Here is a 17,231-nt window from a genome sequence, read left to right as displayed (position 1 = left end):
TTGGCTCAGAAAGATTCTTTAATGTACTACACCCAAAGGATAGTCCTCACGAAAAGAAACGTGAGGAAAGTGCTATATTGCGAGAGTATAGTCCTCTCGCGTGTTCATTCGTTCATTGGAACAGTTCATCCTATGAGTGGCTTATATGGACAAACGACCGCCACTTAGTCACCGAACCATGGTGTGGCCCATACGGCAAAGGCCGAAGGTCTTGGGTTCGAGTCTCTGTACCGGTACTTTTTTTTTGATAGATGAACTTTTTTGGAAAATGAACGATGAGTAAAGTACTCTCGGTAATTTCGGGATTTAGGGGAACTATACCCTTTCTCAGCCTATTTCTATTATCGGCCTATCAGCACTTTGATCATGAATTACAGCTTAAATAAAGTGTTTTTGACTGTTTCAAATCAATAAATAGCTCAAATTAAAGTGAGCAAGCAACTCTTCATTGTTGATACATCTGAAAATGTTGATGTAATAGCGTAAAACGGCAAAAGTGATGACAATTGGTCGACCGGCTTAGTGTGATTAAAATGGGTATATTTCCCCTATCCTCTCCGTCCGCACACAGTAGCATTTTACTACCGAATCGTGCTCTTTATCCTCTCGTATGCCGATGCCCAGTTCTGGGTGTAAAATTATAATTATTGTTGTTCCTGGAAGAATTTCAACTATTCTAAATAACGTAAAATGATGAATTTGTGTTAATAATGCAATCGATGCCTCTCCACGTGTTCACCGTCTCATATGGGGCGTCGTGGTTTTCACAGGTTTTCACCTAGCCGTCATAGCATACTAAGGAAATGCGATGCTTTTGAAGGATGAATCGTTGGTTTTGGAGACACCGGACGTCGATCCAATGCGCACCTTGGCGACAGAATGGACAACCCTAATTCCTTCTGGAATGTGTTCATTGGACCATCCCCTACACACCTGTCTTTATTCCGAGTGAATCCATGTTGTCCCCAGACCTGTAGGAACACCCAAAATTCAGAATCGAGATAATCGTTCTCTCAAAATTTATTGAGGGCTCAGTGCCAAATCGATAGAATAATGGTACCAACTCACACCATCATAACAAATGAGTTCATTCGTTAGTTGTATCAATAAATCTCCAACAAGTGTCATACATCGACTTCTGACTTCTCTATGGTCACCAAGCTGTGGTGGTCGTGGCAGCTAAGTCATTGGATTGGTTAGTCAAAGGTCTCTGGTTCGATTCCCGTTGTTGACACTTTTGGTTTTTTGTTTGACGGATGAACTTTTTTTGCAAATGAACCTCGAGAGAATAGTTCTATCGCCCATCTCGAGCTGTGTTCTCTGCGTCCGTGAATGGTACCACTATTCTCTCGACTCGAGACCATCATTCTCTCGTACTAGCGCTGCCAGTTTTGGGTGCTATAGCACAAAAGCGGATTTTTATTAAATTTCAACAAACATCGTCAATTTGCCAAGTTGCCAACACCTGAAAAAAATATTCAAAACTATCAGCGTCTTTGCATAGAAATCTATGTTAGTGAGTCCGCAAATAGATCGCAACATAATCTCAATCAACGAATATGATTTTGACGCTAAAAATAACCTCTGTTTTACACATAACACGACCTAAATACACACCGGCCGGCCAAAAAGTGGCTTGTCGTAGGTCATAACTGCCCATCACTCAGGGGGAGGCCTGCTCGCTTGCTTGCTTGGTCTAACAGATGTGCTGCGTCCCTAAAGCTGCTCTATGTTTTCTCCTTAATTTATGTAATGATTCCACCACGAGTCGTCAACAGATGACGCTTCAGTGAAGAATTTGTTTTGTAAAGTTTACCTCCCGCAAAATCGATCCAATCTGATGGCTTATAAATAAACAGCCGTCATTTCGGGCACCAATACCAAACTATGCTTGACTTTCCGTTGAATGACGAGCTTTCATTCACTACCCGCCACACACTACTATCCTCAGTTTCCGCCAGTATGGATCCAAAACATCATCCCAACGAAGCTGCTGATCAGTTTCAGCTTTTCACACGCGTTCGTTCCCCAGTAATGATGTGTACGTGAGGAAATTCGATTTTCCTCTCTGGGGTGTGCGAAAATATCAACAGACGGGCGGCGAGCAATCAACAGCTCAGCTCTCAATTTGTGAGTCTCTGTGTGTGTGTGTGTGTGTGTCATTTTGTCACTTTATTTTTATCCGCCGTCATTCACGGAGACAGGCGGAAAATGTTTCCTTCGAGACGTCGTCGTTCATAGATTTTCCTCCCTCGCGGCGAAGACGTCGTCGTCGTCGTCGGTGTCTTCGCTCTGTGATGGGAACAGGTGGCACGATTGATTAATGTGCAGGTGACGAAAATAGAGCGCTGCACATTTCGTATGGAGTTAAGACGTCCTGCACACGGAATTTAACGCTGAAATAGTCGAAATGTATGTAAAATCGATATAAAACTTTTGCCTTACGGAGGTATACAGTAAAAAAAACATGGTAATATTACAATTGGGAATGAGTACACCTTTAAAGTCAGAAAAATGTGTTATTTACCTCTTAAAAATGTGTAAATTTGTCACTTTTTAGTATTTTGCCACTCTTTCAGTCTAAATTGATGAATACATTTTATAGATAACACATAAAAAGTAACGAACTGTCATTTTTACACGGAACTCGCGTTGACGTTTGCACGGAAAAAAGTCAACTCTCGAAATCCACGAACCACGTTTATAGTGCAAATGCACAATACTCATGAAAAAAGATTATGAACACAATTCACAATTGAGCAATTCTCTACCAAAACTCGAAATTTATTTTATTTGTATTTTTTGATTTGGCTCAAACTTTGCGGGGATCTTCCCTATGACCAAGGAAGCTTCGGGTGCAAGAAGAAGAATTTGTTTGATAAAATTCGAGAAATAACAGTTTGAAGTTCAAAACTAAAAAGCAGAAGCGCTACAGTATCGTGAGAGGGATAATATCTGGAGTTTTTTTTGAAAAGGTCCAATGATCCAAATTTCCAATTTTAGCTTTTTGGGTGTTTTTAAAACGGCCTTCAGTCAGGGGTATTAAAAAACACCCAAAAAGCAAAAACTGAAAATTTGGTTTATTGGACCTTTAAAAAAAACTCCAGATATGGAAAACATGTACAGTCGACTCTCTGGTTGTCAATATCCAAGGGACAGTCGAGAAAGAGAATCATCAGTTTACAGAACGATGCAAAATGAAGACTCGATTGAAATTATGTTTTTCTTGGTACTCAGCTATGGGAGAGAATCATGGCAACGTCCAGCAAACAAAAACAAACTAATGTCAAACACCCTTCAAAGCTTCGTTTCGCAAAGAAAAATGTCTATGCAAGCCACGAGATAGTGGAAATATTTACAACCGGAAAAGATTTTTAAAGCAAACAGAATCCAAGGGACCGTCGATGAAGAGATCCTTCAAGCAGGAGAAAATATCGAGGAATAAAGCCAATCGAAGTATTCAGTTGGAAGGGACTGAAGAATTCATCGATAGATGGAGCAAAATTGATATCGAAAAGATCGACAGCCAGAGAGTCGACTGTATCTTTTAATTTAAACTACTTTTTGCACAATAAAAATTATTTGAACCTAGGCTGAATACCTTGTAATAAACACCATATTATACATGAAATCATAGAAATTAATTAAAAAGCAAAGGGCACTATATTGCACAAACACATGTGTATTAGGGTGTAATATCAAAATCGATTTTCCAGCACAGCACTTTTTCAGTTCCTTTTGGGGTCCTAAACAACTCCCCAAAGTTTGGGACCGATTGGTTTAGTCCTCACTTTGCGCAAAGCGATTCAATTTTCCATATAAATTTGTATGAGGAAAATCATTTTTTTGGATTTTGGTATTTATCAAATCCACGTTTCATGCTATATCAAAACCGAACTCATATTCGGATGCTCTAGAATGTCCTCTACAACTTTGCCGAAGAGAGTATGGTGCTAACTTGCTCCTGAAAGAAGATATAGCGTCCTCAAAACTCGTCTAAAACGTGATTTTCGAGCAAAAAACACGTTTTAGACGAGTTTTGAACACGTTGTATCTTTTTTTAGGGGCAAGCTAGCACCATACTCTCTTCGGGAAAGTTGTAGAGGACATTCCAGAGCATCCGAATATGAGTCCGGTTTTGATATAATATGAAACGTGGATTTGATAAATACCAAAATCCAAAAAAATGGTTTTCCCCATACAAATTTATATGGAAAATTGAATCGCTTTGCGCAAAGTGAGGACTAAACCAATCGGTCCCAAACTTTGGGGAGTTGTTTAGGACCCCAGAAGGAACTAAAAAGGTGCTGTGCTCACTAAATTTGGACAACTTTATTTTTTTCCATACAACCATATTACACCCTAATGTGTATATTTCAAAAATTCGCTTCAGATATTTGAAAACTGTTAGTTGTGATTTTATGAAATAGTGTTTCAAGTAACAAAACACGAGAAGTACTAATGACCATTTTTTGAGTTATCAAATCAAAAATCAAATTATTCGCTCTACAGCATTGCCTTGGCGTTCTCGTTTGCGAAATTCCTACTCGAAACTAGGTGTCTGAAGGCTTGATTGTTGAGGCAATTACAAACCTCTTTTTACACCTTAGCTTCCATCCACCCCGGGATTCGAACTGACGACCTTTGGATTGTTAGTCCAACTGCCTACCAGCGACTCTACCGAGGCAGGACCCAGGGAGACGACTCCTACACCTGGACTGAGCTAACGACCCAACCTTTTTTTTTAGGTTAGTCCGGGGCCAACATTTACTTCCCGTCCGACGGAAGGCGTGATCAGACAAATCTCGTCTCGAAAAATGCCACCGGGACCTTCTGGGATCAAACCCAGGCCGACTGGGTGAGAGGCAATCACGCTTACCCCTAAACCACGGGTCCCGGCATTTTTTGAGTTAGTACAGTTTGAAAGACAGCATAGAAAATTAGAAAATTTATATATTTTTTTAATGTTGTATAATTTTTTACAAGCGGTCAAGCCAATAATTGATCCTCCCCTCATTTTAACCATTAAAGGAACAGCTCCACATAGATTTGTTGCACTATATTAATCAGAAGAAGGATCACAATAATTTTTCATAAATTTAAAATTTCCCAGGAACTCCCGGGATATTTGCTGAAAATTTCCTGTTTCTCGGGAATTTTGTAACCCCGTAAAATTGGACGCTCTAAATACTTGTAATATCTCAAATATAAATGCAAAAGATAGTGAAAACTCACAAATAAAAATGAAAAATAATTATGTATGGGTAGTTCTCCGCCAACTCACACAGCAGTTGCCCCGACCCCTCTTCGATTTGCGTGAAACTTTGTTCTAAGGGGTAACTTTTGTCCCTGATCACGAATCCGAGGTCCGTTTTTTGATATCTCGCGACATAGGGGCCGTACGACCCCTTCCATTTTTGAACATGCGAAAAAAGAGATGTTTTACAATAATTCGCAGCCTGAAATTTGGTGTCAAAGGGACTTTTATGAAAAATTAGACGCCCAATTTGATGGCGTACTCAGAATTCCAAAAAAACGTATTTTGCATCGAAAAAAACGTATTTTGCATCGAAAAAAACACTAAAAAAGTTTTAAAAATTCTACCATTTTCCGTTACACGACTGTAAATTTTTTTTGGAACATGTCATTCTATGGGAAATTTAATGTACTTTTCGAATCTACATTGACCCAGAAGGGTCATTTTTTCATTTAGAACAACATTTTTCATTTTTAAATTTCGTGTTTTTTGTAACAATGTTCTACAAAGTTGTAGAGCAGACAATAACAAAAAAAAAAAAGATTAATAAACATTAGGGGTTTGCTAATAAACATCACGAGTTATTGCGATTTTACGAAAAAAAAGTTTTGAATAAGTTGGTCGTCGTTGATCATGGCCGTTCATGGTCACCCGCGACAGACACGGACGACGAAACAAAGAGAATCGCAAAAAGTAACTTTTTCAAAACTTTTTTTCGTGAAATCGCGATAACTCGTGATGATTATAAGCAAACCCCTTATGTCTATATATTTTTTGTAATTGTCTGCTCTACAACTTTTTAGAACATTGTTACACTCTAAAAAATAACCCTGCAAAGTAAGAAAAAACACGAAATTTTAAAATGAAAAATTTTGTTCTAAATGAAAAAATGACCCTTCTGGGTCAATGTAGATTCGAAAAATACATTAAATTTCCCATAAAATGACATAATCCAAAAAAATTAACAGTCAAGTAACGGAAAATGAGTGAATTTTTAAAACTTTTTTAGCGTTTTTTCGATGAAAAATACGTTTTTTTCGGAATTCTGAGTACGCCATCAAATCGGGCGTCTAATTTTACATAATAGTTCCTTTGACACCAATTTTCTATCTCATCACCGTTTCAGGCTGCAAATTATTAAAAAACACATCTTTTTTCACATGTTCATAATTGGAAGGGGTAGTACCGCCCCTTTGTCACGAGATATCAAAAAACGGACCTCGGATTCGTGATCAGGGACAAAAGTTACTCCTTAGGACAAAGTTTCACGCAAATTGAAGAGGGGTCGGGGCAACTTGTCCCAATTTCGTGTGAGTTGGTAGAGAATTACTCGTATGTATTTCATACGATCTTTTCAAAAAACCACTTGTAAACAATATTGAGAGCGCCTGTGGCGGTGACTTCAGAAAACTGCATCTGTGTCAGATCCTTGGGTCCCTTAAGTGATTTAACATATTTAAATTCCAGATGGCGTCCAAAATGATGGTGATGAAAATGCATTTGGTGCTTATTAAGGCAATCAGCCATTCAAATTTGACCAAAAAGCGCACGCCGCATAACTCGAATCTGGGGCAAAACTAAGAAAAATAAAATAAAATAATACGATAACATTCTTTGTTTATGATTCGATTATCTGAAGTCCAATACAAACCATCGCATTGTCGAAATTCAGGTAATCGAAAAATCGGATAATTGAGGCTTTGAGTCTGGACTGTACATCAATCTTAGTTAAAAAATCACGGAACTTAAGCTAAAACAATTGGTAACTTCATTTTATGGAGACGCATGGTTTCTTAATTCGATGTTTTTAAAGGAGCTCACAAACGATTGCAAAATCAAATAGGCCCCAACAAGAGCTCACGAGCAATAATTGAAGTTGAATTGGGTTTATAAATTTTGATAACTCTATACGAAATGCATTTAAAAATACATAAAAAATGACAGGGTACTTGTCGATTGAACTTTCGGTGTAATATCATTTCAGGGTGCCGTGGTTTGAATTGCGCTTAAAGGAGACAGAAATAAATACAACACAGCTTGGGACGTGACATAAGACTGATTGCCGGGTGCTAACAGGTCAACGAGGATTACTCGAGGAGCAAAGAGAGCACTTTGTATTAAGACATGTTGCTTCTGTTTAGAGTGAAGATGGAGGAGATCTTATTGTTTTTTTTTTTTCAAAAGTTTATGTTATTTGAGTTAATGAAATGTGAAATTTGTTAACTTTTTTGCTCACAAAGGTCTTGCGGCTTATAACTTAGTCACTAACAAATAAAAGAAGGAAACCCCTCGTGTTGCTAACATTACCATGGTGACGTTGCCGGGTTGCCCTTCAATTCCACAAGTAGCGGACGTCACGCATGGCGTCCGAACAGCTTATCACCACACTCCAGTTGAGGCACGTGCACTAAGCACCTGGACATGGACTTTAGCTCACAGTCCGCGTTGTCAACACAGGAACCACTCACCGCACCGTTCGTTCGGTAGTGACGAAGTGCACTTTGCACGCGAATGAAGGTGGTTGCCAACAAGTTGTCGGCGGAAAGTAGTGCAAGTTTAGAGTGGAAATTTTATTGACGGGAAGGATATAATGTGATTGATCTATAAATATGTATTTTTCATGATTTCAAAAGTTGATTTTTAGGACGATTTTGCGATACTCATCACTTATTCCTTATCAAAAAGTAAAGTGCAAAACAGACTTGCTCGAAACTAATGGTTGCAAGCAACATTTGGTTGTAATAACTCAAAAGTGCACAAAATTTAATAATCTACGCACAACTTTGCGTTTGTGAGCAGATCATAAATACAAAATTAACGAAGAAATGGCTAGGTGTTAAACATAAAATAATAACATAATCCAAGTATTGGTACAATAATTGACTTAGGAACAGAGAAATTATTCACTCTTTTTATCTATAAAAAAATGAGATGATCAACTAATGGCAATGGGCCGTTGAGCCGGTGCTGTAATTAGTTCTCCATGGCATGAGCTTAAAATAGCAGATTGCTAATAATGAGTATTACTGTCCTTATAACATCATCTGCTCGTTTTGGTACTTCTGAATCTCATAATAGTAGCAGAGTAGTGACTTTCCAAAAACTAATGATCTTGGTTTTTTATGCTTTGCCAACCAATCATTTTTACGCTTAGTTCTATACAGGAAACCATCAGGCTTTGATACATGCGTTTCTCAAAGTAAAACAACGTTCTTTCGCGACTTTATCTTTGATTAAACGTCGCGTGCCAACATTTCATCCATAACCAAACAAACAAATTTCTAATGCTTCGGTATTTCTCTCCCTCTTTTTCCACAGGTGTCCAGATGACTTGAGCTAGAGCAGTTTCCCACACTTCCGGTACTGATTCAAGCTGAACTTTCCGAAACCCTCCCTTCCAATCCAATCTTGAATGCCCCAAAATGGCCCTGGTAATGCTGCCATGCGACCTGCCCTGGTGGTCAAACGTCCAGAAGAAGCTCGCCCAGATCGATGAGACGCCCACGCTTGAGGTTCTGCTCGAGGTGATGCAGAAGCTGCACGAGCTGTGCAAGTGAGTTGTACGAACTGTTTAAACTTGAACATTGCTAACCGTTTTCTACCCGCTTCCAGCGTGAGTCTCGACCCGGACGACGACGGCAAGGACCAGGGCGTGTTCGACGGGTTGCGCCACTTTGTGGCGGAGCAGCTCGGCGAGGAGGAGCGGGCCCACTTTCTGGGCCACACGGTGCGGCACATTGCGCGGCACGCCCGCAACCTGAAGCTGTACCGTCCGCCGCGGGGGCTCAACTTCAGCCTGCAGCAGCAGGGCGATTGCTACGAGCTGAGCTACCGGCTGGTGGCGGCCCTGCTCGCGAACGCATTCTTCTCCACATTTCCAAAACGCACTGAGAAAACGCATCCCACGCTACAAGACTTCAACTTTACGTATTTTTTTAAGGGACTAGTAGAGTGAGTGGTTTTTTTCGTGGGGGTTGAGATTGGTTTTGTGCTGATTGAGGTTTTTTTTTGTAGGAGTAACGTACAAAAGGCCAAATTCAGGAGCTTCCTGAACTATTTCGACTGGTTGGAGGCTAATCCAACGGAGCTGGACGGGACGCTCAAGGTGAGCCGGAAGGTGATGACGGGGAAGCAGTGGTTGACGATCGAGGACTGGTTGGAGTGTGGCTTGCCGTTGTGTGACGTGGAGATCAAGCACGAGGGACGGCTGGACAAAGCGAGCTCCGACACGATGCAGACGGTGTTTGCCAGTGCCCGGTTGGGCGGTGACGTTCTCGGGCCTGGTGGTTCGCAGGAAACGTTGCAGTTCTTTACCTTTCCCGAATTGTTGGCTGTGTTATTGTACGTGGAAGCGCTGGAAGACAACGAATCGCTACAAATTGAGAACGCTCACCACGTGGCCCGGATAGTGGAACCTCGCGGTCGAGCGCTGTTCGAGAAGATCGAGCAACCGAAGAAGACATCCCTGTGTTGTATTGACGCCGAGAACTATCGAGCGATCCCGTCGCAGCAGTTCGAGGAAGACGACATTCTACGCGAGTTGAACAAGTGCCTTTTAGCGTTCAGACAGAACACGACCTGCCCGGTGGTGGAGCCAAGATCAGCTGAAAAACAACGCCCGACCCGGCTGGATCAGCTGGAGAACACGTCCAGCAAGGGTCGGCTCTCGCCCATAGGAGAGCGCGATCGGGAAGGATCGACGCCGGGATCGCCGGACGTATGCACCACGATCTTCATACGACAACCCACGCCAAACTCGAAACGTTCCAGCAGTGATTCGAACAAACTGGAAAAAGACATAAACAAAAGACGATCGTGGCTTTCGCCAGACAGGCCCGCTCCCATGACCAACAGTTCGGTGGGATCCACCGGCGGTGGGGGCCTGTTGACGGCTGGTCACCGTGGCAGGTTCATAATCCTAGGTTCATCGGGAGAGTGCCTCCCAGTGAACCGACACCCGTTGAAGATTCCAGCGAGGAGAGATTCGTACTCGAGCTGCGAGTCGAGCAACGACGAATTCCACAGCGCTCGCGACAGCTTCGACGAAGACGACGAGGACGGGCTGCGTGCTCGGACGTACATGACCCAGCTGGACACTCCCGAACGGAGGTTCACGTTTGCTCAACAGCTGCGGGAAGCACTCAAGGACAATAACATGGCGTCGGCCGCCAGCACCGATGACAGCAGCTATGCGGTGGGAATCAGTATAACGGGATCGCAAACGAGGGATCAAAACATCCGCGTGAAGCGCGGTGGATCGTGTGGCTTCGTGCTGGACGGCTCAACGGGTAGCACTTCGGAGGAGCGAGAGTGGTTCGATCGGTGCCGTCAACGGAGCCAGAACGGCATGCTGGAACGGAAGGAGACGAACGAATCCTCGCGGTACAGCTTCGAGTCGGACTTGGGTTCGGAGCTGGAGGAGGTGTACGAGAAGTTTGCAAAGTGAGTTGAAGCGACCTTCTGTCTTTAAACGCCTTCTAACAAGTTCCGTTATAGGTGGCTCGAGGAACCCATCAGCAGTGACAAGCCCAAGAAGTTGGACGCCCGGGACGAAGCGGTGCTAAGATTCGCCAACTCACTGCTCAAGCGAACGCTAAGCGAAAGTTTCGTTGGCATCCCCTTTACGGAAGACGGACTCGCAGGGGATAAGAGTACGGAAGGGAACGCGATCAGGACCAACGGAGGTCAGAATGATAAGGTAGTACTAAATGTGAGATCGTTATCCCTGGAGTTGGCCAAACACAAGCATAAACTAGCAGCCCAATTGGTAAGTGCAATCGTAGCAAAACAATCGGGTGAGATTGAGCGATTAGCAAAATCTGGCTTCGCTTGGGTTTGGTAGAGAAGAACATTTTTTTCCTCGTTTTATCTTTTAGACACCCATTCAACTCATTTATTTCGTTTGGTTTCTATTTTCATTTCCCGCTCTTTTTTGCCCCCCACCCCTCGTGATTTTTGTTTGTGATTTGGTTCCATTGTACAATACCTCATTCGCCGCTTGATCGATCTTGCACCTCCATAAATCCGCAACCCACCAGCGCAATGAGTATCTCGCGCTGGAGCCCGCCAAACTGTTCAAGTGTCCCAACATCCAGCTGACCGAGGTGGACCACCGGAAACTGCTGCAGCGGTTACGGTCCAGCAGCTCGGTTTGCTCGACGACGTCCGTAACGCATCCGGCGCCGCCACCCGCGGTCCCAGCCCGGACCAAGAAGAAAACCAAGAAAAAGCCCCTCGAACGGCAATCGTCGCTCAAGGCTCGGCTACAGAGCTACAAGCCAAACTGGTCCGTTTCCTACTACCAGGACGTCAAGTGCGAAGATGTAACGTTGAAGGTATTCTTTTGGTTGTGTTTTGTTTACGGAACTTGCTTTTTAATTCGGGTTTTTTGTTGTGGTTCAGCTTACTCACCCAAATCAATGCAATCAATCCAATTAACACGCTCTGTGTATCGAATTCATCCCACAAACTGTCCATAACCCACACCTCTTGCTCACTTTTAGATCTCCCAAATCGCCCAGAAGCGGACGATCAACGTCAACCTGAGACCGGTGGCGACCGGAAACTGGGGCTGCGGTGATACCAAGCGGGGTGACGTCCAGCTCAAGATGGTGGTCCAGTGGATGGCGGCGAGCGTTGCCGGGCTGCCGTATCTGATCTACTACACCGCCGGGAGTGAGAAACTTTCCAAGGTATGGGGTTTGTGTTTTTTTTTAAATTTATGATTTTGGAAGATATTTTTATTTGCACGACTCTTCGAACATTAATTTCAAAGGTCAAAAGAAGCAATTTATTATTAAGCAATTCTCCATCAAAACCGTAAATGAATTTTATTTATATTTTTGATTTGGTTTAAACTTTGTGGGGTTCTTCCCTATGACCAAAGAATCCATTTTGTGCCATTGGTTCATCCATACAAAGCTCCATACAATTTTGGCAGCTGTCCATACAAAAATGGTACGTAAATATTCGAGAATCTGTAACTTTTTAATAAATTTTCGGATCGATTTGGTGTCTCAGGCAAAGTTGTGAGAATTGAAGAATAAAATAGTATGTGTGTGTCTGTGCATTTGTCTTAAATTAAAATATATCAACTTACAGAAAATGTGTTTTAAGCTTTTAAAGACTAATGAAATAAGTTTCGACAAAAAAAATTTAGAAGTTTTTTTTAAAGTCTGCACACTAAATCAGGGACGCAATACTCGGTAAAAAATTTACCGAAATTACCCTGTAAAAATCAAATTTTACTGAGCTGTCAGTTGAATTTAGGAAAAATACTGAACTACGGTAAAAAAATCGCTGAAAGTACCGTACTTCAGTACTTATTTCACTGAGCTACTCAGTGAACCCTAGTTTCCGGTAAATTATTGGTACTCGGTAATTTAATTACCGAGAACTCAGCTAATAACCATGTGTTTTACTGAAAGCTCTGTAAAGTTTTACCGAGTCTCTCAGTTGAAACTTATGTCATTTTGTAGCTGTCATTTTTTTTTGTATTTGGTCGCTGTTGTCGGACATTTCTCTGAGTACATTCAGAAAAAAAGTAATTTAAAACTATAAATTGTGACAAAATAACAGGTATGTGTCTTTTTATTTGAGAAAATTAAATTATTTACTATTTAGAATAATCATTTTTCTTTCAGCTCACGTCGAAGCTTCATCTTTTGAACCGTTTTAGAAGGAACTGGTTTATGTCGTCATTTTTGCTAATAATCGAGAAAAAATAAATTGTGATGTTATTGTGAATGTACATAGCTATTGTTTGTGAATAAATTTGGTCATCTTTTTGAATAAATAAAAGGAAAATAAATTCAATCCATAAAAAACCATTACCGTAAGCACCGTAAAAATTCAGAATATGTACCGAGCAACCGGTAATTTTTTACCGAGGTCCTCTGTAAAAGTTCAAACCAGCTGTCAGATTAGCGTTTACTGAGCTCTCGGTAGTTTAAACTTTTACCGAGCTGAGTACCGAGCACTCGGCTGTTGAGATTTCGGTAAAAAATTTACCGAGTACGGTAGAAAAATCTAAGTGTGTGTGCACTTAAAAAATGTCAAATCTGAGCATCTGGCATCCATGTCGCCGTGTTATGATATTTTTTTGAAAAAATGTGTTTTTGGAAGAAATAGCAATGTCTGTCAAATAAATTGATTGACTACAGTTTTTAATTTAAAATCAAATTTGCAATCAAAAAATACCAACATTACAGATTTTTTCATAAAGTGTATCGTTTTCCACATATAGCCATATCAAATTTGATTTAGTTAAAAAAATCCTGCTTTTCGATTTATTTAAATAGTGTCAATGATTGTCCATTCTTATAAATTTCATAAAATTTAAAAAAAAAATAATTTTTCAACATTGAAAATTGGATTGCTGAGATATTGGCATTGGAAAATGCGGGAATGTTTGAATGAGACAGAACAACCCAAAATTTTATTGTATCTTTTTTTTTTGATTCCCTGTATTTCAGCTAACAGAGGTCCAATCTTCAATGTTTCTTGAGATAATTTAAAAGAAATTTTGTGTACTCTTCAAAAAAAATGTTTACAGGAATGGGCAATCATGGACACTATTTTCAAAAATAGAAAAACGAGAATTTGCAATTAAAAATAAACTTTAAATGGCTATATCTTGAAAACGGTGCACTTAATCAAAAGATCTGTAAATAAACTGGTGAAAATGTGATTTTCCATTAAAACCTGAAGTCTTTTTTGACCTCCGTGTACGACGACGATGGTCGTGCACGGAAGAAAGTGTCGACGTCAAAAAAGAACAATCCTCCAAAGGAACGTAGACCACCTCTAATTTCTGTTTTCGACACGTTGGCGGACGATGTTGACGAGTTGCTGGAAGGCCTCGGATATTGTCTGAAAATTGGTAAGTCGTCAGTGCAAGTTTACACATTCGACGAAAAGAACTTCGACTTGGTTGTGGAGAAATTGAAGCGTAAAAACTTCAAGTTTTACACATTCGACCCCGTGCAGAAGACAGCCGTTAAGGTCTCTCAGCGTTCCCTCCTGGATGGGGGCGATCGTTCGCCAGCGTGGTCGCTGCTGGTAGTGGCAATACGGCCCAGCAAGAAGTTACCGGGGAAGATCTCTTTACCCTGCCAGAGTTCTTTGCTCTAGCAGGGGAGATGATGACGCGGTTTCGGACCTGCCGTAACAAAGCGGAGCAATTCCTGGGCCTTGGGGAGCTGATGATCAAGCACATCTATAAAGGATAAAACACTGTGATCTAGTTTTAAGCTTTTTCTATTTCTATCCCCTTTCCCCTTAAATTTTAGTAAGTTTATTTTTTATTATTTTCTTACTCTTGGTGACACCTTTATTTACAACTGTTCCAAAATGGATTATGATGTAACATGTTACACACAGCTGTAAGGAACTCCAAAACTCTGTTATGTACCGAAAAAGAACTGATTGTATCTTGATTATTCACCAATAAAACCGAATTGAAGTGAATAAAAGCTGAAGTCATTAAAAACAAATTGGCAAAAATTTATATTTTTCCAAAAAAACATAACTCGGCGCAAATATTTTTCCATTTGATTCAAAAGTTACTGTTTTTTGATCCCTAAGACATATCAAATAAGTTACAGATTTTCGTATATTACGAAGGTTTAGCTATTGTCCACGGTCCACACAAAAAAGATTTGTTGTGTATGGAAAATGTCCATGAGGGGTGAGAGTGAAGGGATTTCAAAAAAGTATCCACGTAGTGTATGGTCCCAAAATTGAATGCCCAATTAATGTAAAAAAAATCTTAATTAATGCATTTTTTAACCTATGCCATTTTAAAAATTTAATGTTCTTTTCCCAGGGACATATTTTTTTAATTGAATACAAAATTCTCATTCTATGAATTTCGTTACAAAGTTACTAATTAGGGTTATTTTTTAGAGTATAATCCATGCTCTACAATGTTGTAAAAATGACAATTACTAAAAAACAGTTTGATCATAACGAGTTTGCTTGTAACCATCAAGAGTTACGGGAAAGAAGTTATAAAAATGTTTAAAAAATATATTATTTTTTTTAAAAGAAGCCAAAGTTAGTCTAATATAATTGAAACAATTTTCTTTTAAATGGTTAGCCCTACTGCCAAAAATCCACCGGAAAGACAGCTCTATTATGGGTATCATCTGATCACCAAAATGTTTTAAAACGATAAATTTTTCTGTATTTTGAAATGGAGGAGAAATGTGATGGTGAGAAGAAATAAAGTTGATTTTTTGGTAAATCATGAGTAATTTTCAAATGAGATTTTAAATAATTTCTCAATTATTCAACTTGCCTGAACGACTAGGATTTCGCAAACATCGCATGAACGACCAAATGGGTCATTTCTGAAAAAGGGTTATTTTTGGGATAAACCACATTTTACATTCCAAGTGTTAGAACTGTGAGTTGAAGACTCAGCTTATTATTAAACTGCACGGAGAAAAAAGAGTTCCCAAAATCGTGAACAAGCGTTCATGAAAATAGGAACCACGAACAAAGTGTTCAAATCTCATGGTACGATTTCGAAAAACGTACCATGAAATTTGAACACTTTGTTCGTGGTTCCCATTTTCATAAACGCTTGTTCACGATTTTAGGAACTCTTTTTTCTCCGTGTGTCCCCGTAAATAATGTCCTTTCTATTCTCTCTTCCCCTCATTCCAGCTGGACACGATTTGCCGCATCCTCAAGGACCGCAAGTGGACGGTCGGCGAGCTGGCCGCGGCGACTCTGTCCCACGCCAAGGACATCCTGGAGGATCCGCTGTACTACAACAACGACCGCAGCTACAGCTCCTTCTTCGACAAGCTGATCGGTCTCGATCGGACAGGACAATAGACAACACATCCGAAACTCGGAAACTCGTAAAACAAAAAGCAATATTAATTGTTAAAGCTCTAATGAAGAAGAAGAAGATGTTCAATGTTAGACATCAGGTAGCGCAAATAATCGGGCACAGTTTTGTGTAAACAGATGAAAATAAACAAGCCATTATACACGAGGATAAAGTCTTCCGTCGATGACTTATAAAACTGATATACAACAACCATATAGCGAGGGGAAGTTTGTTTTTTTACATGACAGACATGAACGAAGGGCAGCACGCGAGGTGATCATTTTTGATAGATAGGCGTTATAAAAGACTTATCATGAGTAGAGATTCAAATGCTAAACACTATGGTTGACACACGATCAATCAAACACAACATTTACACACCAAAGCATAAGAAAAATCAAGTAATTTCGCTGCTTCTAAAAAAACATCATGTTCTAATCGTTCAGTCGTCTAAAATATTCTCAACACTAAATTGGCTTTATCGGTCAGCTATTCTACACGATTGTCAAACGCTAAAAACGCTTAAACGTTCGAAAGATTTCAAGTTATTTCAGGAAAGAGGAGCAACACGCGATGAAAGGGTAGAGGCATTAAATATGGCGCTTTTTAGAGAGGAACGAAGCTGAGCAATAAGCTGACTGGTGGTGTAGGAAAAACGAACACGTGTAAAAATATTATACAAAATAATAAAATTTTATATAGGAATTATTGTACGCTTACCGATGGAGTAAATAAAACGTATGATGAAATGTGCTCAAGCGCTGAAATGTTTCATTTATCTTTGTTTGTTTGTCTAAAGTGACAGCTGGCGGAGAGTAGTGGCAATAAGGGAAATATTTCACCGTTTGTGTATTTATGATGGTGAATTTGTCTTCCATCGCTAGAGGTGAATACTCGAGCATTGATGCGTTTATATGATCTTCAATTCAATTATCTTTCCGTTAAAAAGTGTTGTTGATCTTTGACTATGATCATGATCTTTCAATTTGTTTTTTTTTTAACTATCCGTCTATCGACTAGACAATGTCACCACTTAACACATAAGCAAAAAAGATACTCGCCCAACGTGGGGCTCGAACCCACGACCCTGAGATTAAGAGTCTCATGCTCTACCGACTGAGCTAGCCGGGC

The 17,231-nt window shown here is 40.3% G+C and overlaps 1 protein-coding gene and 1 non-coding gene across 8 annotated transcripts in view; one reads left to right on the top strand and one right to left on the bottom strand.

Annotated features, from left to right (window-relative positions):
• LOC120419089 (uncharacterized) overlaps window positions 1–16,859 on the top strand; it is a 44,526-nt gene extending 27,667 nt beyond the window's left edge. For 3 of the 7 annotated variants that reach the window (XM_052709452.1, XM_039581673.2, XM_052709451.1), the window contains exons 3-9: window positions 8,576–8,810; window positions 8,870–9,208; window positions 9,272–10,699; window positions 10,754–11,024; window positions 11,296–11,592; window positions 11,761–11,949; window positions 15,929–16,859. In XM_052709452.1, coding sequence (XP_052565412.1) covers window positions 8,680–8,810; window positions 8,870–9,208; window positions 9,272–10,699; window positions 10,754–11,024; window positions 11,296–11,592; window positions 11,761–11,949; window positions 15,929–16,102 — 2,829 coding nt within the window. In that variant the 5' untranslated portion in view covers window positions 8,576–8,679 and the 3' untranslated portion in view covers window positions 16,103–16,859. Of the gene's footprint in view, window positions 1–7,830; window positions 7,850–8,575; window positions 8,811–8,869; window positions 9,209–9,271; window positions 10,700–10,753; window positions 11,025–11,295; window positions 11,593–11,760; window positions 11,950–15,928 lie in introns of those variants that run through there. The other 4 variants (XM_039581674.2, XM_039581675.2, XM_039581677.2 and 1 more) reach the window with 4 other exon arrangements.
• Window positions 16,860–17,158: 299 nt separating this feature from the next.
• Trnak-cuu (transfer RNA lysine (anticodon CUU)) lies at window positions 17,159–17,231 on the bottom strand. Its single transcript has one exon. It is a non-coding gene; the product is annotated as a tRNA-Lys (tRNA).

This window comes from Culex pipiens, chromosome 3 (genome assembly GCF_016801865.2).
Source record: "Culex pipiens pallens isolate TS chromosome 3, TS_CPP_V2, whole genome shotgun sequence".
Lineage (NCBI taxonomy): Eukaryota > Metazoa > Arthropoda > Insecta > Diptera > Culicidae > Culex > Culex pipiens.
This window is presented reverse-complemented; position numbering and strand designations above follow the sequence as displayed.